Below are 27,599 nucleotides of genomic sequence, written 5' to 3'. Positions count from 1 at the left end.
GGAGAGAAAGAAAGAGATTTTATACAGACTACAGAGTATCTGTAGTTACTACAGAGACATACTCTGTAGTCTGTATAAAATCTCTTTCTTTCTCTCCCTGTGTGTGTTGTCGTTTGGGGGGATTTTTTACATACTCCCAAGTGTTTGTTGTTTGTTTCGGTTGACGAAGCAAGAAATTCTCTCTCTCGCATTCTATCCCTGACCGCATTGAAAAAGATTAATATAACATTGATGAAATGCGTGCCAAAACTTTCGCAAAAGGTTAAAAGCGTCTCCTCGATATCACAGAGATTGACCGGAATCGTATTTTTCGTAAAATTCTTTTCGCTACAGTTCGAATACGGTACGGTGCCACTCTGAAGAAAATGGCTGCTGCCAAAATTCCTTTTTCACTCTCATCTTGAATTCAAGAACACACCATATTTAGATAGCAGTGTCCTGTCCATTTAAGCATCGTGTCGGGCTTATATACCGCACCAGGGTGAAACGACGCTGTTATGTTATAACCGTTACCGATGTGTCAAATGAGATACCAGCCAAGAACCGACGTTGTAGAATAGAGTTCATTTACCAATGTCCACATCTCAGCTATTCGTGATAAATGCGCGTGGCATTGCGGAAGTCTTCACGATAACCAGCGTCCGTGAAGCGAAGGCGCTACAGTTCACAGGGCAGTTGGTTTCACTGCGACTAGCGTGCATACGGTAACATCTTGGTACGAAGAATGTAATTATACGAAATTATGAGCGCGCTGGCGTTCTATAGGTAACGCTCGAAGGCAGAAGATTTCAATTCTCAGTCGGTGTTGATATGCAGAGTATCAAAGCCAGTCTACGCTTTTTAGAAATCAGAAGCAGCGATATTATACAGTGTGTCGTCAGGTTTTTTCTGCTAAGGAAGCCCATTTCGAGCTATAATAAGAACTACACGGAGCAATGAGGGATTAGCCGTTTGGCAGTGTGTTACTGTGTTTGAGATTGTATGGCGCTAGAAATCGCAAAGAAAGCCAGCGTGCAACGTCTAACATGCCTCCAAATGCCACAAGGCGACCTCTGTATATAATTGTCCAACTTATCACTACATACCAGCTGGAAACTAGGCTATATGCTAGCGCAGAGCGCTAGTATTGTAACTGTATATAACGTACATTATATTTATAGTGAAAGCCTTCACGGAATCGGTTTACCTCGTATGCCGGGGACGCCGATGTTATGGTCGGGTCGTTCGCCGCTGTTGCAGCGTTGGGTAGCCTATAAATCCAATGGTCCGTGACGTTAACATTCGATGTACCTAGATTGCAGCCCGATCGTGCTTTATACACAGATATTGCATTACATCGCTGGGTGCGGATATGTCGTATCGGATTGCGACGCGAAGGGCGAATTAGTTTCGGGTTTAGCAACCAGACTCTATAGAAATTTACCCGTTGAATAGTATAATCATTAATCATATTGAAATGAACCCGGATATTTTCGGCTGACACTCGTCAGGGGTAATCGTCAACAAGTAGTAGAATTAAAAAGAACATCGTATATCAACAATCGTATCACAAAATATGACGAATTGTAGTTTACGAATTTCAAGTGACAGTGTGATTGTGGCTACGTGGGAAGAACGTCAAAGCGCTTGCAGGAACGCCTAAATCAGCATGTCCCCAGATTCATTAGAACACGCTCGGTGGAAAGCTCACCCTTAACTCATCCGCTCAAGATTGATGCAGAACAATTGAAGGCCATAAATTCTGCAATTGCCAAACTCTTGTTGGATAATCCCGCCTGTGCGAAAAATTAACGAGACGACAGATTTCGCATACTCGGAAAGGGTCGTTCACACTTTCATTTGTGTGCCTTGGAGTCGACTTTTATCAAAATACACCAGCCAATGCTGTGTCATCAAAGAGAGTTCGTCTATCATCTAAAATAGTGGTTCCCAACCTTTCTTAAAAAACGCCCCCTATATGATAGATATATATATAGAGAGAGAGAAACACGCGTGAATTGGAGGTAAATCGCGCAGTGCGCGAATTTTTTTCAGTTGACCGCTCCTTCGCGCCCCCTTTAGATGCTTTCACGCCCCCTCAAGGGGGGGGGGGGTGCACCTCCAGGTTGGGAACCACTGATCTAAAAATTGTACATTGAACGCTCTCGTACTCGACATTTCATGCTGGTGACGTCTTATTTTGTGATACGATTGTTGATATACGATGTTCTTTTGAATTGTCTACTAGTTGCTGACGATTACCCCTGACGAGTGTCAGCTGAAAATATTCGGGTTCATTTCAATATGAATATACATTTTAATTGTATAGTGAAGTTCTGTACCTCCAAGAAGCTGTTCAAATTTCCCTGTCTATCGAACGCATTATAGTATATCTCTCACTGTCTGGTGTATTTCGCTTTCTTGATATTTCCCGATTTTTCACCAAACCTGATTCGCAAGCTGAATCAAGAAATAGCGCGAAATCATATTTATGTATACCACACCAGGAAGATGGTGATAGTATCGATTCAACATTAATATCGTACTGTAGTTGGAATGCTATGTGGTATGAAAATAATGACGTGAGGCTGGTACCATCCGTTCCGGCATTACTACATCATCATTCATGGCCTAACGTCTGTGATAAAGTCCTATATTGGATAGCTCTTCGTTCAATTTTTGCAGACTTACCGGGACATTTATTGCCTGACGAAAATCGTAGCTGTTCTCAAGCGCTCGTAGCGTATTGTTTGCACAGACAATGACAATATTGGAATGCAATGACGCGTGCAGAATTCTTGAACTGCTGTGTCACAAAAATTCATGCGAGCATACAAGTCCGTAAAACATCAGACTTACCAGTTACCACATTTATATTTCCGGAGTGAACCAAACAAGCACAGCATGAATGGTTGAGACAATCCCAATCCTATGATTTCACCAGGGCATGTCGATGTACAATATATACGCTGTGATTGATAGAACAAAATTAAATTAAATTTCGAAATGGGCTCCTCGCATTGGAATTATTCAACTGGGCTATGTGTAGCCTATATATTTCTTGTAGTAGTTGTTTCATATCAATTACATTAGCGAATCACGAATGAGTAGATATTCCCGCACGATGTGCAATACACTACGTGTTCATTGTTCAATGTATATGTACTTTTACATCATTTGCACGCTACACTCTGCACTCAATGTTTCTTAGCAAGAGCTTGAAGAATTGTAAGTCGTAAAACAGTGGTTATTCTCCTGAAGACCTTGCGTATTTTCATAATTTCACAACGGGATGAATGAATTTGAATATCGAAGAATCAATAAACAAGCTATTCTTTTTCCTATCCACCATCGTCATATCGTAATATAGTAATTCAATATACTTTATTAACTTAGTTATGGAGGTGTCACCACAGCAAGATATTTCGTTTTTGTTAGTAGTCTTGTTTGCTCAGTTCGTCACGCTTACTCGCGATTGATCAATTTTTATTTATTAATGTATACGTTGTTAGTGTTATCCAGAGGCTCAATGTCTATACCAATATATTCGCTTCGCCCACATATCACATCTCGCCCCATTTTAGTCCAGATGTTACATTCGCGCCAATACACTGTAGCCATGGCGTCGCGCGTGATATATCCGGAAAATCTCGAATGTATCCATGTATGAAATACCATATTGCTTCAGCAAATATTTTAGAATAAAATCTATATTACCAGTGCGTGATTCCTGTTCGCTATTTACACGACAGCATTAGCAGCAGACCAGATGCGCTACGTCAACACCACCAGATGTGTTGTTGTTTGTGGTGTTCTTGGAGTTTGTCAACTACTATGGTCAATGGTCATTGGTCATTTACAACAGGATAATTTCTTCATTTATACTCCATAGTTGCCGGCTTGTAGCAAGGCCCACTTCTAGACTTTTTATAAAGAGTTTTCTGTCGATAAGGTGCGGTCACTGAGACCATGGCATTAGTGTACGTATTCTCATCCGATTCATAATGCGGTGGGCATAGAGTTAACGTAATTTTTAGCCTTGCAGGGGTAGGTAGTCAGTAGCCTACTTAGATTACGGGACAAGGATATGACATATTGACGTCGTCTACCCTTCGACACATACCTCTATACTTTCACCGCTTTCCTTCATATAAGTTGCCTTATTTTACTTTTCGTTTAGTGAGCAGCTGTGCAGTGTGGACTGTGCAGCGTGCATGCCTCTAATTTACATCTTCAGGCCAGGGTGGATGTATAATTGAAATACTACTACAATTTTCGATACATTCCTATCTTTACATGTTACGGCAATCTTGTGGACCTTTGAATTGATAATAAAAATACAATGCAGCAGAGTCAGATATACCGTTTTAGGCAAGATGTAGTGCGAGTTATAATATCACTTATCAGCACCCGCTATAAGTTGCTGCGTGTTCCCCACTACATCATTCCACCCATTGTTATGGAGTATTTGGACGTCACTAATTACGGGTTGTACGAGCAAATTTACTTCCAGCATACGGATTACATCTGGCAAACTGCGTTTCCGCCGACTTTTAGAATAAGTTTGTCAAACGTTTATGGGTTATGGATAGTCTCTATTAGACATTGGCTCATGACAAATGGGTGGACGAATGGGTGGACGACGTACAAATTGTACTTTTACATGTCCTGTACACTGTGCAATGTGCTTGTGCAGTTTACATATCTCTCATCGAGGGCTTCCTTGAATAATTTTATGCCGTGGACCAGTGATGATAAATTATTAGATTTTTGGAACCCGACTGAAGGTCAGCTGTGAATGTGTCTATTCATGATTACGCAGGGGAATGATTGAATGAAGTAGAACCAATAAATAAGCAATTCATTTTCCATTCCACCGTCGCAATACCATAGTATTATAATTCAATGGAATATATACCATCATTATGGACGCGTCGCCACTATAAAGGCATTTCGTTTCAATACTAGTCGTTCTTGTTGTGTTCGTAAACTCGCAACTGTTCAATATTTATTTAATGTCTACCTAAAGTGCGTTGTTGTCCCGTCGGCTCAATGCCGAGGAATATCTTCGCGTCGCCCACACACGTCTCGCCTCGTTTCAGATCAATGCTAGACGGTTTCTTTTTCTGAGCTGACGATTAGGGAATAGCGATCCTAGGTAGATTTGTAGCGTATTGATGCTGCGGAATAAGTCCGCAAGACTATTATATAGTATATATACTGAACGATGTTATGATTACTCGTCTACTATCCGCCGAAAAGAACCTGCAGTTTATGTATTGGTTAGTCATATTCACACTGTATCTAACATCAAGCGCGGCGTAGACTGTATTGAATGTAAATAGGTAATAATATACGTATGCTGCAATTTCACTTTTGCTCTTGCCGTGAGATATTGAATTCCAGGCCATATCCCTTGCGGAATGCATTGTTACCAGAAGGGTTTTACGGTGTGATGAGATATAGTCGCCAGACGAAGATGCTTTCGGAACAAAGTTAAGATACAAGAGAGATCATAGTCCTCGGTATTCCAACCACTATCAATAGGCACCAAAATAGTGGAGCGAATTTGCCATTCTCCAAACAGTCGGCGTTTAGCATATACTATAATTTGTGAAGACTATTCACGCCTGGAGCGGGTGGTTTTGCGAAAGGTCCGCAAAACGAAGAAGCTGCGAAATCATCCAATAAGTCAGTTTCAAATTGAACACCATGTAGTGACTGCTCTGAGAGTATTCGGTAACGTTTAGCTACGGAGTGAACGCAATACAATGATACACAGGCATTTCGATGAATTTAGCTAATTGTCTCGTGAGCAGTATTCCTTGCAGGGTTGAGCACCCCGATTCTAGTAATCGAATCCGAATCTAGTATTAATTCTAATGGTTCGAAATGAGGTACGATTTTTTGGCGTAGTGAAGTATCCGCCAAGAGTGATATTATCATCGATGACAAATAATCATAGTGTTGATACCTCTTTCTCGTTGCGGAAGTCTTGAAACCTCGATTGTTCGTGTCATAACATCAAATCATGTAGCACAAATCTACGCAAATCCCCGTAAATGGCAGTTAGGCGAAGTTGTAATCAACCTACAGCATTGTCAATGTTTAATGGAGTTGGAAAAATACCGAAGTACGTTTATGGTGTAGAGTGGCATTATGTTCTCTGCGGTCGCATAAAACGTGCATAATCGAACTTAACACAGAATATAATCACTGGGTTATAAAATTTTCCCTTTACCCTAACCGTCTGAAGTGGAAGATATATAGTTTAGTCTTTTAAGCCTTGCATAAAGCCATTGTAACACTCCGGGATACTTACATCAACGCAATGTATGTCATGTATTGAAGACGTTTCGGTATATCCCATGTTTGGACAGAACAGTTGTAAAATGATTGGCTGAATACATTGTTGAGATATCCACGTTAATTTTCTTTTCATGTTTCCTCGTCGCCGAGAATTGGCATGTTACTAAACATTCAGGTATTTGTAGTGCCGAGCTGATACTAAGAACTGTGGAACTGTGTCAGAAGTCACGCAGAATTACCCGGCGGGCCATTTCACAGGCGTAGAAATCCATCCTTGTCTATGTAGTCGGAGGGTAATTGTCGTTGTGCTGTAAACTTTACTACGCACTGTGTAATTTGATACGATCTTTATAGCTAGCCCGGGGCTTCGCAGCCGCATAAGCCTTCGTTTGATATCGCAACGTGGAATCGCTTTGTAACCGGGGAGGGTCAAGAGAAATGTGGATGGATAGTAGCTGATTTGAACATATCGGGAACTTTCAAAATTCGCGAACAAGTCTGTAGTTACAAGGTAGCGATCCTATCCGAAGTTGGACTTCCATCATTGCCACCGCACTACTGCGCAAGTGCGCATACCTTTTGTAACCATAATCCTAATCTATGTTTTCCTGTCCATCAAATTTGCAGCTTATATATATAGCTATTCTCCTACACTACGAGATCGCCAGGCATTGTGATGTCACACCGAGAAACCCCACCACCACTGAAGCGCTACAAGGATGACGGTAAGTGACTATGTAAACGGAGTAAAGCAGGGACGGGCAACATATGCGGCCCGCGGGATTTTTTCCTGTCATCGGACAGTTTCCCGTCTTCTGCCGAGATTCCCCACTACTTCCTTGAACGTTAAATTTTAGCCGCTGAATGTCACTTTCTCGGTCAATTCTCAAAAATACAGTTTTTCATATCATCAGGTGGTTGAATAAAAATAAAAAAAGTCTACTTTCCGGTCCAGTTCCCGAAATAGCCGCCAGAGCGTTACTACAGTGCTGACTTATTGTGTTTCAGTCTAATTTGGCCCTATATCTAACCAAAATTCTCAAATAAGAGGACATTTGGGCGTCCTCCAAGGACACTTTCAAAAAAGTTATAAAAGATGACAAATCCTCTTAAAGGAGGACATATGCCCAGCGGTATGTTATCATATACGTGTGCACAGCGTGTAATAGTGGAGCTTACGCGTAAGTTCGTCGAAGCGAGGAAACTTGCATTATCGGCATTTACGATGTACTCAACCCTATGAATTGATATCTTGGGAAATTTGGGGTTCCGGGTTTATCAAACGCCTTGAAATCTTAATCAAGGATTGCACCGTGTGTGAATTGATCAGAGAATAGCAGACATGGCGGCGCCTGTATGACAATGTTGATCCAAAATCCAAATTATGTCCGTAATTATCGGCTTGAAATGGCTTTGAAGTGACATTGCTGTCATTAAAATACATTCATTAAACACGATTTATTCCTTGTATATGTGGATAAATGGGCGAATAATGTTATCGATTCAGCAATCCGGCCTACCAATTACTTAATTTTCCTATATCCGGCTCGCCGACTAGAGCAGTTGCCCGCCCCTGGAGTAAAGTGTGATGGTAGATAATGTGGAAATAGTTGCAGGGGTAACCGATTCATTTTGGTTTTAATATTAAATGCTTGTATTGGGATCGAAGACTCGGGCTCTGGTGATGTGTCAGAAATTGCACGGACATCAGTCGCTCCTACGCGCCGGACACAAGTTCCACTAGGTTAGTGGAGTGGTGAAGCACGGGAATCTTGTTTCGGTTTCTCTCTAACTTTGCACTTGGTATGGATCAAAACTTGTGAACAGACACAAATTACTTCGCGAGTCGACTCCTGATTCATCATTGGATATCGCAGCGTTTCATTTTTGTGGGTTGGAATCGCGAATATCATGTCCCTTTAACCCAACACAAGCGGTATCCTAGGTATTGGTGGTTTTGAAATGGATTTGGCGTTCGACTTGAAAGTTACACTGAAGATAATTTGACCAATTGATTGAATATGACTTCGAGAATAGCACTTGTTAGTTGGTTCTGTATCAGGTGACAAGAGTCAGAGGTAATGGTATACAATACATGGCCTCTGTGGTACGCTCCCTGCTGACGCAGTGATAAATAGACGGAAGGATTGAATATGTAATTTGATGCCTCATCGCAGATTTGGCGTTGCCATCACGATTAAAGACAGATTATTTATTTTACGCTGACACCTTTTGTCCACAATAAGCTAAGATGAAACAGGTCTTCAAGTTGGTTGTTGTTATATCTGCATGTATGATGTCTGAATTTGTTGCATTTGTTGTGACACCCACATTTCTAAAATCATTTACGGCAATGATGTGCAACCGTTTTGAAAAGTGAGTCAGATATGAAAACATGCCTTGAAACCGCGGGATTCGCGTTGAATGTATAATAGTTGCAGGACCCACGATCACAATTAGTAACGGCGATGGCGTGACTTATCACTAAAATTCGATAAACATTTGTGGTTTTAAGGTACACAAATCCCGCGAACATAGCATTGAAGAAATTATTCAACATCAAAATCCATATATGCCAATTATAGTGTGTGTTTGTGCCTTTTGTTAAGCGCACTCAGCTTGTCTCAAACTTTTCACACCAACTAAATTCGCGGGCGGCAGGCTGCACACTAATAGATTCTTAACGGTCATTACGAGACCTATCAATAGAATTCGGTAATGGTCTACAGCAGACCTGGGCAAAGTGCGGCTCGCGACGCGATTCTGACTGGCCCGCGAAAATTAGCCTGGAGTTTGGAACATAAAAACTACTAATGTTTGAACTAAAACCATATAGGCTGTCTAAACTGAACCGGAAATGCGTTGAACATGTTGTTTATGGCTGGTTGTTCTCGTGTGTAGGCCTACACTGTTGTGCGCTAATACTGTGATTACGTAGCCTCGCGTATAGTGCGTATAATCTCGATTGAAAATTATGCAAATATAGCAAAGTACCTCGTAACAATTGAAGTAAAAAGTAACGGTTTCCAAATGTTTTGAACTTGTTTGTCGTCATTGTTACATTACGAATTACTCGGTCCGTGTTTAAATTGTTATGTCATACGTTTCCAATCCAGAATCCGTAAAAGAAGTCAATCAGTGCACGTGAGTTGTGGTCACCCAAAAACGATGAACAGGCATGTTAAAATACAGAGGTGGAGGCTTAAGGCAATCATTTAAAGACACTTTAGAGCAGTAAATATCTGTTTACTTGAGTCTGAGGAAAATCTGTCATTTTACTTTGTGGTGAGCAGCAGTGATGAGCGGACTGTGATATTTTTCAGTCCTGATCCAGTCCTGACATTTTCAATTCAGTCCAACTCCATCAAAATCCAAACATTTTTAAAGTCGAAAGTCCAATTCTATTACCAAATAAAAGGAATAATCACGTTACAGAGAATAAGTGACCTTCGTGTATTAGATCCAGGCCTAAAATACACAACATGTACTTCTCCGGTACGCGTAGGGTAGCCTACTAAACATCACAGTAATCTTCATTCTGCGTTGAGCAACAAGACAGGTAATCAAAACTAGCAAAACTGCCTCTTTATACCTGTATAATCACAACATGTCGACTACTCATATGCCTAATGCCTATAGAGAAATATGGCCATACGGCGGCAGGAGCAGGGTCGTTTCTAGCATGCCATCTGTATTCCACATCCATTTTGCACGGATGCTTGCATCATACTAACGTATTTCAAGCACACATCGTGAGATAAGTCGATAACATGCGCTTATGTGTTCTACTTTGTTACAGCGGTGGCAAATCCGTGCAGTGGGTGTTACGAAGGCATGGACCGCACCGCAGACATTCAGCTTATAGTCGACATTGACAAAACCGGCAAATACACCAAGTCGTTGGATATGGTTAGCGGCACAGTCAGCAGAAGGAGTAGTGGCCCGTATTCATGGTAAGAATACGAGGCTTCTATCCAAAACTGTAGAAATTAGGTAACACTTGAAGCATGACATTTGTCACTTTGATCACAATTTACATTCCGCCCGCGTCTGGATATAATAGTATTTACGATGACAAATTTCGTCACTTCACCACGACTAAACACCGTGTTGAAGGTGTGCCTGAATGAATGGGCATGCCCCTCTCACGCATTTGCATCCGGAAATGCGCCTGTGGTAGCGTTCAGATTAGTGGTTCCCAACCATTTTCGGCTCGTCGCCCCTTACCATGCTCGACACAAATCTTCGCCCCTCCCCCATAATTAGGGATCCGAATAAGAGGACGTATAAACGGAAATTGATTCACCTAACTCTAATGGCTGGTGAATTGGCCCAAGAAAGTAATTTTCCTAGTGTAGGTGCTCGGTAAACCAGTTTCCGCGTCTGCTTCCCGTTGTGTTCACGTGAATAAGCCGTCTGCACGTGCACTTTGGCCGTGGTAATTAAATATATATCACTGGAAGCTCAAACACTTCCCTCCCCCCAATCGCCCCTTCGGTATTTTCGCCCCCTTGTTTCTAAAAATCGCCCGCTGGAGGACAATATCGACCGCGTTGGGAACCACTGGTTTAGATAAAGAAATTGCATACAATAGAAGAAATCACGACGCTGACCAGCTGGAAGGCAGTATTTTTCATAAAATAGCCCTTTACAAACGATGGTGATATAGTTCTCAATTGAGATTCTTTCCACACTGTAATTGGCAACCTCGAAGAGGAAATAGCCTACACTGACAAGCGGGTAAAATATAAGAAAATGTATTCAACAAGTGAAAGCCAATACCTGGAAGTGTCTTTTGTCGCAACAATGTAGTAGGAATATGAAAGCTTTTGTCAGGGATATATAGAGTTCTATATATCCCTGGCTTTTGTGAACAGCCCCAATGCCTATATATCAAAAAAATATAGGCCAGCCTTTCATTTTCGCTCGGACACAAAAGTATGTGGTGAAATAATTGTTACGAAAGCTTTCTGAGTGTGCCTAATCTCACTAAGTCTAAATCATTCTTGTCGATGATAGCACTTGTCACGCAGGCCAGCGTCGATGTATTTCAAAATCATGCCGATGACCCTGAAAGTGACCAGAGGCGAACCCGATACGTACACGGTGACGGCCGGGATCAAGGCCGTTTTCAGCACAGGCTCGCGTGTCGGCGGCAAGATCAATCTCGCGCTACGCCAGAACGCTGGGACGAAATGGACGGCAAAACTTGACATCATGATCAAAGGTCAACAGAAAGTGTCTTACGATCTGGAAAGAACTGGAAAGGTATGCGTGTGTTAGTGTCAGTATTGTAAAAACTACTGGATTGTCAAAATGTGCAACTAAAACTAGAACGAAAACTGCTCACTTTTCAAAAGCTACAACTATAAAACGAGAAGTACAACTGACGACCTTTAAAACTCCGCAACAATAACCAACTAAAACACAACGAACTAATAAATAACTGGTTCCCAACCTTTTTCGTCTCGTGGACCCCTTGGCCAATATTTGAGTTAAAATTCCACCCTATGAAAAAGCTGTCTGTGGCTAAAAAAAGGTGTTTTTAACGCGCAACCATTTGTTGACTGAGCAATGTATGGCCAAACATATTCAGATACGTCAGAACTTTGTCGAGTGCGGACCGCATGCACTACACTTTAGTACGGTACAGCTCGATTTGACTTGTTTTTGCCGGTCGGGTAGCCGCTGACGAAAAATAAATCACCAAGTCCGCTTACCATGGCCTTGAGCTGAATCGATTAATTTGGTATGTGTTTCACGTTTGCTCATGTGTTGGCTTTTAAGGTAGACGTTTTTACCAGCGGACTTGTGCAAAATTCGGCTTGACTTTTTCCTGCTTAGTAGTAATTTGGTCGAGAGGCTGTCACGGGCCCAACGAAATCGTCTCGCGGGCCTCACTTTATCAGGGCGTGTAATATTTACGGAAGGCATCTACCTAGCTTAAAATCCAACTAAGAAACATACAATTGTAAAGAACTACTATGGCACTAGTTCCATGCTTAACAGTTCTACCATAAAAATTTAAAAGCCTTGTGAACCCAATGTATCTTCCGATGCAACCCTAAAGCCAGATTCCCCCTAAAAATTCCAAAATTATCCCCAAGGGGGGAATTTCCCCCGGTTGTTAACCGCTGTTATAAATGATAATAGGAATTACTGAATTGAAAATGGGCTAAGGAATATTGCAGATCGACTAGATGCCGATTGATCAAGTTGTAATGCATCCTTTTCAGTTCTTCAAGGAGGTCAAGTTGGACATTGACTACACCGATAAGTTCATCTGGCCCACCATCAGCTTGAAAGATCTTCGCGACACCCCGCGCGTTTTGCGTGATAGGAAGCTCGATCCGTTTTCTGCTTTTGAAGATGCCGGCTTGAAGCTGATTTTCAACGAGAACGACTGTGAAAAGGTATGCTCTCCATAAAAGTCAACATTTCAGGCACTTATGAGTATAAGGGGCGTATTTCTAAACTGTGTATCTCTCCGAAGTCCACGGAGACATTTCCACGGGCGCAGTGAGATATACCTCAGTATGGGGTTGAATTTTTTCAAGCATTATGCGATAGGCTGTAATTGTGAGTCGGTTGACTATTTTTGATTCGGCAATTCTAATTCTAATCTAGTTTGTAGACACTGCGTGGCTACAATTCTACTTAGAATCTAATTTTGAAAACCTGTAAATTTTCTAGTTTTCCAACTTCGGTTGAAGATGAGAACAGCTGATAAAGAAGCGCTATTCGTTTTCAGGTTGACGATCCGACCCCTCACGATCCGTGGACGAAGGCCGATCTGTATGAGGTGATGATGGCTTACTTTGACGAGTCGGAGAGTGCCGATGAGAACATCTGGTGCATGCTGGGCACTGTGCCACCCGACAAGAGGTTCATGGGGTTCTCGTTTGACAAGAGAGGCAAACATGGATTTGGGCTGTTCACGAAGTGAGTACTGTGCAAAGTCTTTCCGACAACAGCCGCACGTGTCAACCATCAGAAACGTTCTTTGAGCTGGAACTTGCGTTTAAACTGAGGTTGAACCCGATGTCAGGGTTAAGTCACTAACTTCAAGCCACAAGTCATTTCTAGTCACTGCGTATTTTTACTCGCGACAAAACGATTCATTTGAAATTGTTTCTTGCCAAGTCTTCAGTCAAGCCACTCAAATTTTGAAGTTGACTCGATTCAGTGTAGGGATCAAGTCACTGCCTTGGAGTCACAAATCATTTCTAGTCGCTGCATATTTTGACTCGAGTCCAGCCAATACATTTTAAAAATTTTCAAGTCAAGTCATGCGTCAAGTCGCGCAAATTTGACGCAAGTCTAAATCAAGTGTTCTGATGTTTTCCAATTTCGAGTCAATTCAAAGTGAAATATTTTCAGTCCGTGTAGTTTGATTGTTAATAATGTGTGGGTGAATATGCATAATTGCATATAGTCTGGATCACACGGAACTAATCAACCTAATGTTGCTGTTTTCATTTCAAGAACTACTATAACAGTTTAGAGAATATACAAACAACAGCAATATAAACAAGATTAAATAAAGGATTAGTATTGATCTAACGGATCATTGGCAAGATCAATGTTTTATGGGAATAGAAAGCCCTATGTTCATTCCAGATACATTATTGAATATCGTTATATTCTAGGCACAGATCATTCAAAGGACTGGAGGCGTCTTGTCCGAAGAGAAGGGCCGAGGCACATCGCCGTCTGCTGCATTATCTCGTGCACGAGTGTGGCCACTGCCTGGGACTGAAACACCCATTCGAAGTTGGTATGTGGTTGTAGAATTGGGACGATATTAACAGCCATTTTTGTAGTTAAATCACATATTACGCTGATGTAGTCATGGTAGCTGCAGCTATAATTCAGTTCAATAATAAGTAGTGTCATATATTACCAATCCACAATAAGTAGTAGTTTCCAAGACTTAACTAATTTTTTTCAGGGAAAAGTAGACTATTTTGTAGGGATGGTGTGAACGCGAGGTTCACGTTCGCGTTCTGTGTGTGAACCTCAGAAATTTAGAGGTTCACGTTCACAAAAGAACCTTGGTTGGTTCTGCCTGTGAACCTTTTTCAGAAATTACAATTTTCACTTCGTTATAACATCTCTGGATGAAATCTATTGCATTCAAACTGCGGGCAACTATATGCATGACGCTGGCAGCGTAAAAAATCAACACTAAACGATCATGCACCTTGACAATATCAAAAATTGTACTTGCTTTGTTACAAAAGTTGAGATTGATTCGCAATTACACTACATCAAGAGCGAAATACACTACATGAAGGTATTCAGAGAATGATGCTTATTCAACCAATCAATGAGATTGATAGCGTTGTCTGATGTAAAAAATCTAGCCGGCGAACGGGGTTAATCTTGATTTCATGTGCTTATTGTATCATAAAAACCAAATCCGTGCGATTGGGGTGTGGGTTACTGCTGTATAACTTGTTAACGGAGTAATATCGGTAGCGAGTAGAGAAACCCGTTGTACACTCTGCCCATAGCAATCTACTCAGATGCCGAATACATTGTCCGGTCTGGCTGAGACCGCTAAGGCGTAAGCTTATATTCCTTGCAAGTCCTCGTCGAAATTGTTGTCAAAGCGACGGAAGATATTAATTTTATGGGATTAATTATCATTTGTTTGCTCCAGTTGATACATTTGGCGACGTTTAAACGTCACCATCTACTTCAGCATTCTGGCCTTATGTGGCCTCAGGCGTCGCTAGGTATCGTGCACATTAAAGGGGCACTGCGCTCTAAAAATGATGTGGTCTCAAATTGAAGGTAAAAACGAACAAAAATTTTTGGCCGCAGCCATTTCCTTCAGAACGCCACCGTAATGGAGCTGCAATTTATTGAAATTTCTACAAGACCTGCTGCCGCGGCTGCTTAACCCGTTACATGGCACGATATCTTCATCGTCGCACTTGCTCGACGCGATAAGGCAGTCACGCAGAGAACGAAACTTAGACACATTTCCTTCATAACATCGGCTGACAACTATCTAAAATTCGTTCTCTGCGTGACTGCCTAATCGCGTCGAGCAAGTGCGACGATGAAGACATCGTGCCATGTAACGGGTTAAGCAGCCGCGGCAGCAGGTCTTGTAGAAATTTCAATAAATTGCAGCTCCATTACGGTGGCGTTCTGAAGGAAATGGCTGCGGCCAAAAATTTTTGTTCGTTTTTACCTTCAATTTGAGACCACATCATTTTTAGAGCGCAGTGCCCCTTTAATATCGGCTATCACTTCACTGAAATGTAGGGTTGGAATTAGCAATATGACGTCACGTGACGTCATGAGGTTCACGTTCGCGTTCACACAGAACATTTCAAAAAGGTTCGCGTTCACACGAACCTGAACCTTTCAGAGGTTCACACCATCCCTACTATTTTGATACGCAACAGAGCTCGATAATGACATGCGTCCCGATTTCCCTCGTATACCGTAAACCAAGGGCTAGTTAATTTTTGTAAGTTAAATCGAAAATTTGGTGCCTTACTACAGCCAACTACTCCAATACCGCTACGCCACCCAATATATTGCCTCCGCGGAAAATCGTTGGGACTTCCACCGATCTCGGGGCTGTATTTGTGCAGCCCGTGCCCTCGATATCAAGCTGGAACAGTGTGCCTTCCTCTCTATTGAGTTTGAAAGCCGTGCTATATTCGCGGGTACACACTTACTGAAGGGCTGCTGTGAAGTAAGTGTGTTTTCACACCCAAAAGGTGGTGTACGAAAACAACGCATCGCATAATTATACCGAGGTTTAAATCAAACACAACTTTCAATCCGGATGATGCTGACAAATTGCAATAAGCACAAACGGAGCAAGGACGAATGTCCGCATATCAGGACGTAGAATTTCTAACAATGCTTCACACACGAATCAATCAGAACAGTGTCTACCGCAAAGTAGCTAAACGAACCAAGCTAACGTTTGAATATATACATACAGAGAAAGAAAAATGCCGATTGATAAGGATGATTGTCTCAAATTGGCTCTAAATTGAAACGCACAAACAAGGAAATACTGTTCATTGGCTTACAAATCTTGTGACATATTCCACCGACACCCCGAGAATGGGGTGGTTTCTGAATCCCCCCTGGATTCTGTTTTGCTGTAGCGCCTTTCGGCAGTAAATGCACACTCTTCTCGCTAAGAATATATAGGTATGAGACGAGGACAAATATGATAGGTATAGTACGCTAGTTTGGGAATACTTCTATAGGCCATATATTGTTACTTGATTTTTTTGCTACATTCCTTCAAAATAACATTTGAGTTTGTGACAGGCGCTCCCGATTCACTGTCGTGGATGAACTACGCGCACCGCTACGACGTCGGTAAAGAGCCAGGCTCGTTTTACCGAAACTTCTCGTACACTTTCAGCGACCAGGAGTTGATGATTCTGAGACACTCTCCCACCAAGGTACGTCACACTTTTGCATGGAATTCCAATGTCTACAATCGCTGCTATAGCAATGAATCTGCACATTGCAAAGAAAACGCTGATGATAACTCTAGCTCAGTGCTCGCCAATCGGTGTGTAAGCTGCACCTCATGGTGCATGAAAACAGCACGGGATGCACAAAAGAGTGCACAGGGGTGCATGAGAAACATTGCACTTGAAGTCAGTAGTTTTTATCCAGGGGTTGAAACCCGAGATTTTGTCGACCTAATTTCAATAACCAGCCTTGATGAATGAACCAATATTCGGCAGCCACAGTAAAGTGACGACGTTTTTAATGGTACACAATACACATATATTAAGGAGCATGAACATCTATTTCTTACAAATGGATGACAGTGATGACTTTTTTTGTTGTTGACACGCGCAATTTATGTAGCTTGACATGGCAATGGTGCATGAGTCAAAGCAACAACTTTGAATGGTGCACCCCTCCAAAAAAGGTTTAAGAGCACTGTTCTAGATGATATTATAAATATTAAGCATATTGGTTAATATTATATTGTTTGCTTGGCAAAACTTACGACTACGTCCTGTCAATTACTGCGTTACTTAAAGATGTTGTCAAAGTAGTCAGGTAGAAGTAGAGTACCAACGTAAATGACTACTCAAGCATTCACAATATGCTGGAGGATATACCGATAAAGTAGATTATGTATCATTACTGACTAACGTGTCTTCTGATAACCTACCTCTTCCCCATTTCCAGGTGTTCAGAGCAGCCTGTAGCGAAGACCTGTTGGCTTCCGTCATGGGCCCGGGATACAGCGTCAAGTCCGAGGCGCCAGACGCAAAACTAGCTGACGACGACGATGATTACGATATGGAAGCCGGGTATCAAGACCAGGCAAAGCCGAAGGCTAAGCCGAACAGGAAAATAGCGCTCGATCTGAAATTACCCGAGAAGTACCAAAAGGTGATGGTATACAGCAGTGGTTCGATTCCCAACCGGGGGTCCGCGAAGCCTCAAAATAGTTGATAAGCTAACTTGTGTATTTTTTATTTCGGAAAATCACGAGGCAGTTTCGCTTCATTACTAGTAGAACTCCAGAGCTCACATCAACAGAATGGCACTCTGAGATGACATATCCTACTGTGCAGACTCATTTCAATTGATAAATTGCCAATAGCCTATTCGGGTACACACATTTTTCTGTTTAGAGATGTTTTGTTGGCGATTGTGGAAAAAAGTTGGATGGGTAAGGTCAATCACGGTGACTTCGAAATTTTTACAAAAATCCCTTTTTTACTGTGGTATATATAACCATTCTTCCATAATAACTTCAAGATTAGCTCCTAGATAGAAATGACCATGCTTGACGTTATATGGTCATTAAAAAATTAGTTTGTCAATTTTGGTGTCATATTTGTTGCGATCATACCCAAATGTGTCGTCGGAAGCGTTACGCGTTGTTATTACATTCGCCACCACCTACATTTGTGGAATTGCATTTTCGGCACTCGTTGATATCCTATCGAAGGCGCCGATTTTCAAGACGCGACCACGTATTTCAAGAAATGCAATTACAGAATTCGCTTTGAAGTAATAGAAGTCAACTCAATTTCTACATGGATAGTATGATCTTATTTTCAAGAAAAGTCATTTTTTTGCTGTTTATCACTAAGCCTGCAGTTATCATTTGCACAAGACAGAAGACGATTGCTCGATAATTGAGCTAAATCTGAACTGAAACTTTGTGGGGCTCCGTGACGGTCCGAAAGGGGTCCGCGAAGACAAAAAGGTTGAGAACCACTGGTATACAGGTTCTGAGTGTCTTTCGTCAACGTGCGTTCGGATTCGACAAATGTGTGTGTAATACAAGGCATATTTACAGCCCTGTTCGAACCAGTTGCACCGTAGTAGCCGTCAAATGAAACACTTTAATCCAAATGATGCTTGACAAATTAGAATAAGCACAAATAGAGTATGAAGTAACGTGGGCACTTAGAACAAAGACACTGACAAGGAAATGCTGTTCAGACGCTAACAAATCGGGTGAAATATTCGATCGAAGCCCCGTGAACGGCGTTTCTAAATTCTGTAGTAGGTTCGTTTTTCGCGTCGCACCTTTACACTCTTTTCACAAATAGTGTAGTACAATTGAACGTATTCAAAACTTACCATTGAACTTGTAAAACGGATAGGCATGTGCCCATGCCGGTTAATGAAAACTGGATTTCCAAACATAACTTGGATCGTAATCATGTTTCCAGTTTTATATAAATCATGAAAATCACAAAATGTGTGAAAGAACGTGACTCCCTTCACACCCCGTTAAATCTAAGACGCTGTACCCGATTCAAATCGAGTCAGTGTGATTTCAACTTGTAAATATCTTTTCAGGGCCAGCTGCTTAGTTTCGAGGCGAGAGTGAAGAATGTGGGCAAACTGCCGGCGCTTGTCGAAGGAGATCTGTCCGTAGAGTCTGGGAATCTGCAAGTCTACATCACCAAACCTGATGGCTCCACCAAGGTTTATCATTGGGATATTATTCAATTCATGAGAGGCCTTGCCGTGTCCTGCTAATCTAAAAATTTCGGATTAACTTCAGCGATAAGGATCACGTCTAGGGTGGCATTTAAAACAAAAATCAGTTTTAAACAGACCTGTTTAAAACTAGTCCCTTTTTGGAAACATGTTTTTTTTACGTTTTATTTTGTTTTTTTCAAGCTATGGCGTCACGGATATTCAATTGTGACGTCACAGTGGATTAACATTTACAATTGAAAATATAGGGTGAATATAGCTTCTTTGACGCGGGCTATATCGGGTGGTAATTGTCCGTAGGCTGATACAACATGTTTTTTGGAAGGTATTTACTCAATTATGGCGTGATTTTACAACTTGAAAAAAAAACACAATGGCCTTTGTTCAAAACACTGTTTAAAACATGTTCTAAACATAGTGTCTTAAACAACGATTTTTTTAAATGCAACCCTATAGTTACGTGTCATCTATATATTCTGGGATGGTGATGACATATATTTGTCCCAATGGACGAAGAGTTGGGCAGAATTTGTGTGTTAGATCGTTGGTTGCATCATATTGCCAACTTTTGAATGATTAAATCTGTTCATAAACCGATAATACTGCATGTTCATTTCCCAATCGTGACATGAGGGCATTATATATTTTCAGATTCAGATATTTCTGTGAGTAGTATCAATCGAATGATAAATTTCTATCGACAGAAATATAGTCCTTCCGTTGTGAAAATTCAGTGTCGTCGTAAATTTCATGTTCAATCAAAATTCTTTACTGGCTCCACGATGATCTGGGAATCAACTAAGATGTTCGAATCCGAAGTTAAAAGTTTATATCCATGCTCAGTTGATCATTGCTCATTCTTGGATCTCGCAACCGAATAACAATTTGACCTCCTGATTAACATGGTCAAATTTATCTCACTGTTCCGTTATGATATCTTTACAGGGAAAATATATTTGACATCATGAATAGAATGGTGTGTTGCTTTTATGATGCACTTCGCACTGTTTCTTGTTTATGATGTCAAAGTGAAACCATCATACGACGTTGTCAACGATTATATTGCCCCTGATGCTCATAATTTCTCACCTTTCGCGCCCAACAGTAACTTCTCATTTCTCATTTCATTTTAGGCTGTGGATCCATTTGTCCGGCCAATCTACTCTGGATACAGCAAGCCCAAGGTCTTGTACACTGCCGAGGCCAAAGATGGCCCGGACAGGTACAGTCAATTGGTCACCGTTGGTGCCGGATCTGAAGGATATCAAGTTGACGTACCTGGGACTTACAAAGTCAGAGCTGTTTACAACGGCGGACGGTACAATGTCACATCTGGTAAGTAACGTTTCCATATTTACAGCAGTGTTGGAATCATGTCTCTAAATACCTTTGAGTCGCAAGCGATTTCAAGCCATTGCAAAATTGGATCGAGTCGAGTCAAGTGCCTCGAATCGTTCCTGACTTTATTTTTGGTATGGATTCAAATCGTTGGTGAATAAGCGAATATCGTTAGCAAATCATATAACCAATCACTAACCTTGTTTTTTTACTCCATGTCCTTCGTACATCATACATATATGTAACAAAATGGGAAAGCACAGTGATGCGCTTCGCATTCAAATCTTTTGTGTCACAAGAACGTATACGAACAGCTTCTTTGAGGTACAGAACTTCAATATACAATTGAATAGCATATTCATATTAAAATGAACCCGAATATTTTCGGCTGACACTCGTCAGGGGTAATCGTCAGCAACTAGTAGAGAGGATTACCCCTGACGAGTGTCAGCCGAAAATATTCGGGTTCATTTTAATATGAATATGCTATTCAAGAACGTATACATATACTACAAATCACACAATAATAGTATGTACTAAATGGCAGAGCGAGAGAAATGCATCGGCAGAATGATACAAAAAGCACGTTTGTTGATCTCAGTTTCAGCTACAGATACCCGTATGATATTTCACTGTTGCGATAATCATAAGTCTTTGAATACATTGCCTAACTAACAATCAGTAAAATCTCCGTGATTTATGTTGAATGACATTCCTTACTTGCCTCTCGATTATTGCGCAGATTACATGCGTATATTTGAAGGGGCTCCCCGGGTTCAAAGTGAGTGTTGTGATAGCGAGAAATTCATAACAGTGAATGTCATGATAGGAAGTTATTCAAAATAGTGACTGTTATGGTACAGACGAATTCAAAATGGCGAGTCATTCAAATAGTGCGTTCTGTTCGCTGTTTTTACTCTCGCATGTTTACCCGGGCGCCATTTGATGGTAGTAAATACGTGCTGGTCGATTTTATATACAGCCAACCGCTCTGGTCTCGTAAAAACACAGCTACATGTATGGCTAGGCGCACTCTTAGCGAAAAGATTATGTATTTACACCCAAACGGCCTAAAAGTGTGGCACACAACAGAACCTAACTCAGAATTGCATCGTGGTCATAACTTCTACGTTCCTATTCGTGTATGAATAATTTGGATTAAAATGCTGTACTCTATTTATACCGCGGTATAAGTCTGATACACGATCTGATTTCGTGTGTCATGGGTGTTGAATCACACCCGTATATCAGGGGGTGGTACCCAGGTGGAAAAACACACTCTTTTCGCTAAGAGTGTGGTAGAGAAATGCATGGATATGAACAGCCGTTGACACCAATTGAATATACTATTGCCTGTTGCTGTCCTGAAGCAAAAGTCGCTCTTATATATAATACATCATATATAATACCGAGATTTTTGTTCTCACAGCATCGTATTCCATTACGGTCGAGGATGATGATGACGAGGATCAGGAGACCAAAGACGAGGTATTATCTGCTTTGAATTATGAACCTTAATTGGCAATGATCGCAAAGTAGGCTTGTCATATTTTAGCTCCGTATTTAGATTTTGACTGGCTTCGGCATACTTGTTTCAAGCCGTTCCACTGAGATATCAAATATTTCTAGTCTCTTTGTGACTGTTGAATTGAAACTATGAGCTTCTCCCTGTCTTCATTGGATGGCGGCCGTTCATATATGGGTGTAGGTAGGCACGTAGCAAATATACCGAAAATTACATATCTTCGCATCCGAATATTAATTTTGTGATGCTACGATATTCATGGCAACGTACCAATGTCTTATTTTATAAATCGAATGAATATAAATATAAAAACAAATAAATATATATTGTTACAGGTATAATGCAACAATATGTATGGCAATATATGCGAATGTAATATGTGTATGTATGATTTGGTGTATTTACTTTCAATCGAACTAGATGGAACAAGTAACTACGAAAGTAAAAAAAGGTTTACAACCATCGACTACATCCCTGAGATACATCTCTGTAAGAGCGGGTGTACCGCTAGCACAAAAGGGTGTGAAAGCACAATTTTACCTGAAATCGCCGTTAACCCGATTGACATCCTACCGTGGGGCGAGAATCGACGAAGTACACGTATTTCGTTTACCCTTTATGGCTTTTCAAGGCCGCTGATCGTAACCACGAATTCCACATCTGCTCAGTTCTGAAGCTGCCGATATGGATTTCACTTGACCCTAGCTGTTACATGGTGCTATATTCGACGGCTCATCCATTACAGATCGTCACCGCCGCCACTCTTCAAGCGTCCAGTTACGATCGCTTCCAGAAATCGCTCAACTTCTGGAAGAAAATGGAGTCGCAGCCAGTCGAGAAGAAGAAATCAAAGGTAGCGACCATGATCGCTTTCTTTGAAGGCATCGCCAGAGACAAGGCGCGAAAGGCGGGAGTGACGGGAAAGAAGAGAACGAGAGGTGGACGCAGGCAGATGGAAGTAGGTACGGGCGGGCCTGCGGTGTCGCGCGGCAAGCTTTTGAAAGACACGGACGACATCATCGAGTACTACCAGAAGCAGGTAAGGCTTTTTGTTGATGTTGTTGTTATTGCTGTTGTTGTTTGTGGTATTGTAGGTATTTGCCGACTACTGTGGTCATTGGTCATTTACACCAGGTCAATTCTCTTTATTTGTATTCTGTAGTTGCCGTCTTGTAGCACGGCCCACTTCTAGACACCGCAAGGAGGCGAGGAGGAGCCTAAATAAACATCCAACATTTGGGTAGGAATTCTTCCGGAGTCGACCTCGAACCCGCAACGCATTGGTGTTGCAGCTTTAGATTACATCACTACGCTATCTCGCCACCCGCTTCTCCTGTCGTAATCTTATATATACAAACTGAGGTGGTCAAAAGATGACGCAAAAGTATCTTCTACTATTAAAATTCAAAATGGTAAAATTTAGTAATTAAGCCAGAAAAACTGTCAGGTAGAAGTGGGAGTAGTGAGTAGGTGTCAGTAAAGAAGTACTTCGACTTTTTAACATTACTCAAGTAGGTTTTACCTACATGGATTACTTAGCAATCTGGTTATGATTTTACAATACTTTTTTTTTAACTTGAGAGTTATTTACGTGAAACTTCTTACTTTTGATATACTTTGTATATTTTGTATTCTGTAGAACATGACTTTTTTCAACTAAAATTTGTGACTGCGGGCATCAATTTGGAAAAGATGTACCGTATACACCTATTTTATTTTGCTCAATAAGAAACTCGTAGTTTCAGTCCAAATGAAGCACATTACTTTGGTAATGTTTCCAGACCAAATGAATTCTAACAGTATTTCGTCACTCCCTACTAACCTACCTTTCTCAGGGCACCAAATCGGATAATATGGATTACGGCAATCTCGTGTTGGCCAGAGGTAAGCTGTACCTGGCCGAAAAGAACACCGCCAAAGCGGACAGCGAGTTCAACCAGATGCTGAGTGACCTCATGAGCCGCGGCGTGAAATACGATGCCCTGTCGAAGCTGACCAAGAATTGGAACAAGCTGAAAAACCCTCGTAAGTCAAACCTTTGTGAGGCTAATCTTCATCATTTCCGTTCCCGAATCGGATCAAGGTTTCACCACCAAATTCAGCGAGCATATCCATCAAATGAGCGCGCGCAATTGGACACAGAATTGCATATTGCAATAAATTACGAAGAGCACGTATAATATATGATGTTCATTTTCAGCCAAAGTTGAAGACAAGTACACCTCCGCTAATCTGCAAAAGAGGGTCAACAGCGTGTTGACTTGGTCACCGGTCACTGATGGTGATGGCGAAGACGATTTGAGTGGCGTACGTCTTGGGAGGTACTGGTCGGATTTTTCTCATAGAATAGATTCATCGCTATGATTAGATTATGAATTGGGGAAATTTTTGATAATAATTATTGCTCTGTCGTAGTTACGTAGTGCACAATAAATCCCATTTACACACTCAAGTAGCTCATTCTGTAATTGAACAACTTCGGCAAGTTCCCTTGACTTCAACCTTTCTACTCATATGTTAAGTCAAATTACAATTTCACATTACGAACTTTCTAGAGTCAATATTTATTGACGTAAAAAAACGGTTAAAAATAGTTACAAAATGTAACCGCACATGGTACCATTAGGTGTTCCTTCAATTTATTAGTCACGAAAATTCTCCTGGCACTTCTGATAGATAACGCAAAACGTATGCGTCTGCTGCAATGTGACATAAGTTCTGTAATTTTGTAGAATTTTAACAGTACAAATAGGTGTTCATTGTCCAGCAAAAAGCAACTTAGACTTACACATGCTCAGACTACTTTATCAAGCTGCAACTCCTTGCATTACATATCTGTCATTGGATTATTTTTAGTCCTGCTTGAATAATAAGTGTTACCTCCATTGTGACATTTCTATAAAATATCTTGTTTGGCAGGCCGTTCAGCAATTTCGATATCGATCAAATCCAGAAAGCTTCCAAGATCGTCGAGATGCTCTTCACAAAGTACGACGAGACGCAGGACCTGATTGCCACCGTCAGTTACGCTGACAAGCTGCAGAAGGGCTACGAAGTCAACTACATGGTGTTGCGATGGGCTTTGGAAGCCTTCATCGTGCACTCGATGGACGCAAAGAAGGCTGGAATCAAGTACGTATCGGAGACCCGCATATAGCTGTGGTCACATTAGTCCTGTTGGTACTCGAGTATATAGTGCAAGTATGCAAATATTAATTACTGACCACCTCAGATAGTGCGACCAGACTAAGTACTGCTCAAAGTTTATAAACCACAGAGTAGAGACTGCTACTGGCATTGGCATTCTCCTAACATTTCTGCTTCATTCATTCAGGTATCCAGAACCCGAGGACCGAGACCCTTCACTTTATTCCGGAGCAGCCATGATGGTCACCAAACGTGAGGGTCTACCTCAGGAAGACTGGATGAATTACTGGAGGTGTGACGCGGACTTCAATTACCATCATAGGTAAGCGCATTGTTGTATACACGCATGCATGAAATTAGAGATGTGTGGTTTTGAGCATGAAATTTCAAGTTTCTATCTTCCGGTGGATTATTCACACTTGGTAAGTAAGTAAAAAAGTAAGTATTTCGGGCTTAGTTTTGTGTATAAAACAGTAAATTGTCAAGTATAAGTAAGTCGCCTAAAAATGACCACTTTAGTAGTGTCAGTAAAAACGCACTTGAAGTAGTAGTACTTCATTACTGGCCCTTCTGAAAATCGATGATTGTCCTGAATGTGACTGCACTGTATGTAGTCTGTCATACCGATGGTGATGGTTTAACCAACCTCGTCAACCGGGCGAGTTAAAACTTCGAAAATGTCTCATTTTCATCCCGATACGTCCCTAATCGTAAAATATCATAACCTGCAATCAATCAATTCCATCAAACAATTTACTATTAATAATTTCCATTTCAATACACCACAAGACTGCGATACAACGAAAGCATAGGCAAGTATCGAAACGATTTGGAGTAGTCTTTTAAATCAGACACCACCTGGCCTAGGCGGTGTAAAAAAGCGAGGCATGCACACTGAATGAAAGCTGAAAGAAGACAAACGACAAAACGAGATGGCATGTGACGGAAGGCGAGATCGATATGCCAGGTCGCGGTTCGGCAAATTCGAGGGATGACTAGTATTCATTCAGTAAAATTGCGAATTCTAATTTTTCATGTATTTCAAGTAAATAGATGGGGGCCTTTAATATGGCCGTACTATTCATGTTCATTTGACAGAGCTATTCATATTGATGCCTTCCTGAATACATTGTATACATTTGGGACTCGTCTTCCGAATATCTAAAAGATTATATATTCCAAACTTGTACAATCTAGTGGATTTTGAAAACGCAGAGCTAGTACTAGAACTAACGACCTTTAAAAATCCGCAACAAACTAAAACACAACTAACTATTTTCAATTACGAAGCAACCAATTAATTATTGTTTCATCGGAGTCGGATTTCTACATGAACTGAACCGAAACATGAAATGGGAAGTGTTTCGACCATCCGAATCCACCCTTGGCTACGCCTCTGTTAGTAGTGACGAATCTGAGCTAGCTTCTAATTTTAATATAAATGCGCAATTAGAACTTAAACTACTCAAATAACCAATAGATAGTTGACCAACAACTAACTAGATTAGTAGTTTGTACAAGTCTGATGAAATCGCCTAATTCAATGTACCTATCCTCCCAGACACTGGCACATCGTCTACGTCGTGAGTCAGTTTTTACGCCGCACCGCCGAAGGATTGGCGCTCGACGAAGCAACCCCGAAGCACTTGAAACGTCAGGGCGAATTGTTCGGCTACATGCATTCGCAGATGTTGGCCAGATACGACGCGGAGAGGGAGTCTTGGGGACTGGACCCCGTCAAGGTGAGCTTCATACTTTGATTCATCTAACTCAGAGGTGGTCGGTAACGAAGATAGTTCTACTTTATTAGAGTGGGCTACACAGTAGGTTTTCCTTGCCTGCACTGCTTACTAAGGCTAGGCTATAGAAAATGACTATAGTCAAGTCGAGTCGACGGAAAATTACGACTTGAGTCAGTACAATGCTGGTTTTTGCGCGTTCAATTTTGTATATATGTGCAATGTGGATTGGTGATATGTCTGCATCACCTTCGTGTGTTAAATTGTAAACTATCAACAGCCGGGCTAAAAAAGCCCCATATCGCGTGAATGTATTATATTTTGGAATATCACATCTACTCGTCACATCATCAGCCACTTTGCGTTGGGTGCCAAGATGCAACTTGTGAATTGGGAAGCATAAACCTCTGATAAACTGGCAAAGCGGTGTTTATTAACCTTTCCGAGCGCATATTCCTAGATGCTTGAGTTGAATGCGTGAACCTCTAAATTTGGAAACTGAAAAGGTCATGATTTCAACCCAGCCCCAATTATATCTTGCCGTCTTGCCACCTGGTCTGGTTGTTGTATAAAAAACGGCCTGAAGG

At 41.3% G+C, this 27,599-nt stretch overlaps 1 protein-coding gene across 2 annotated transcripts in view; it reads left to right on the top strand.

The window, feature by feature from the left end:
* The first annotated feature begins 6,384 nt into the window (after positions 1-6,384).
* LOC145447140 (uncharacterized) overlaps positions 6,385-27,599 on the top strand; it is a 31,691-nt gene continuing 10,476 nt past the window's right edge. The window contains exons 1-18 of one of the 2 annotated variants that reach the window (XM_080325561.1): positions 6,385-7,013; positions 7,958-8,032; positions 10,088-10,241; positions 11,322-11,556; positions 12,525-12,701; positions 13,040-13,230; positions 13,938-14,065; positions 16,600-16,736; positions 17,485-17,691; positions 19,120-19,248; positions 20,397-20,598; positions 22,031-22,089; positions 22,872-23,165; positions 23,962-24,151; positions 24,327-24,447; positions 25,046-25,258; positions 25,461-25,595; positions 26,835-27,015. In XM_080325561.1, coding sequence (XP_080181687.1) covers positions 6,965-7,013; positions 7,958-8,032; positions 10,088-10,241; positions 11,322-11,556; positions 12,525-12,701; positions 13,040-13,230; positions 13,938-14,065; positions 16,600-16,736; positions 17,485-17,691; positions 19,120-19,248; positions 20,397-20,598; positions 22,031-22,089; positions 22,872-23,165; positions 23,962-24,151; positions 24,327-24,447; positions 25,046-25,258; positions 25,461-25,595; positions 26,835-27,015 — 2,877 coding nt within the window. In that variant the 5' untranslated portion in view covers positions 6,385-6,964. The remainder of the gene's footprint in view (positions 7,014-7,957; positions 8,033-10,087; positions 10,242-11,321; positions 11,557-12,524; positions 12,702-13,039; positions 13,231-13,937; positions 14,066-16,599; positions 16,737-17,484; positions 17,692-19,119; positions 19,249-20,396; positions 20,599-22,030; positions 22,090-22,871; positions 23,166-23,961; positions 24,152-24,326; positions 24,448-25,045; positions 25,259-25,460; positions 25,596-26,834; positions 27,016-27,599) is intronic. The other variant, XM_080325565.1, reaches the window with a different exon arrangement.

Source organism: Botryllus schlosseri, chromosome 1 (genome assembly GCF_051294905.1).
Source record: "Botryllus schlosseri isolate E-star chromosome 1, Bs_hap1, whole genome shotgun sequence".
NCBI lineage: Eukaryota > Metazoa > Chordata > Ascidiacea > Stolidobranchia > Styelidae > Botryllus > Botryllus schlosseri.
This window is presented reverse-complemented; position numbering and strand designations above follow the sequence as displayed.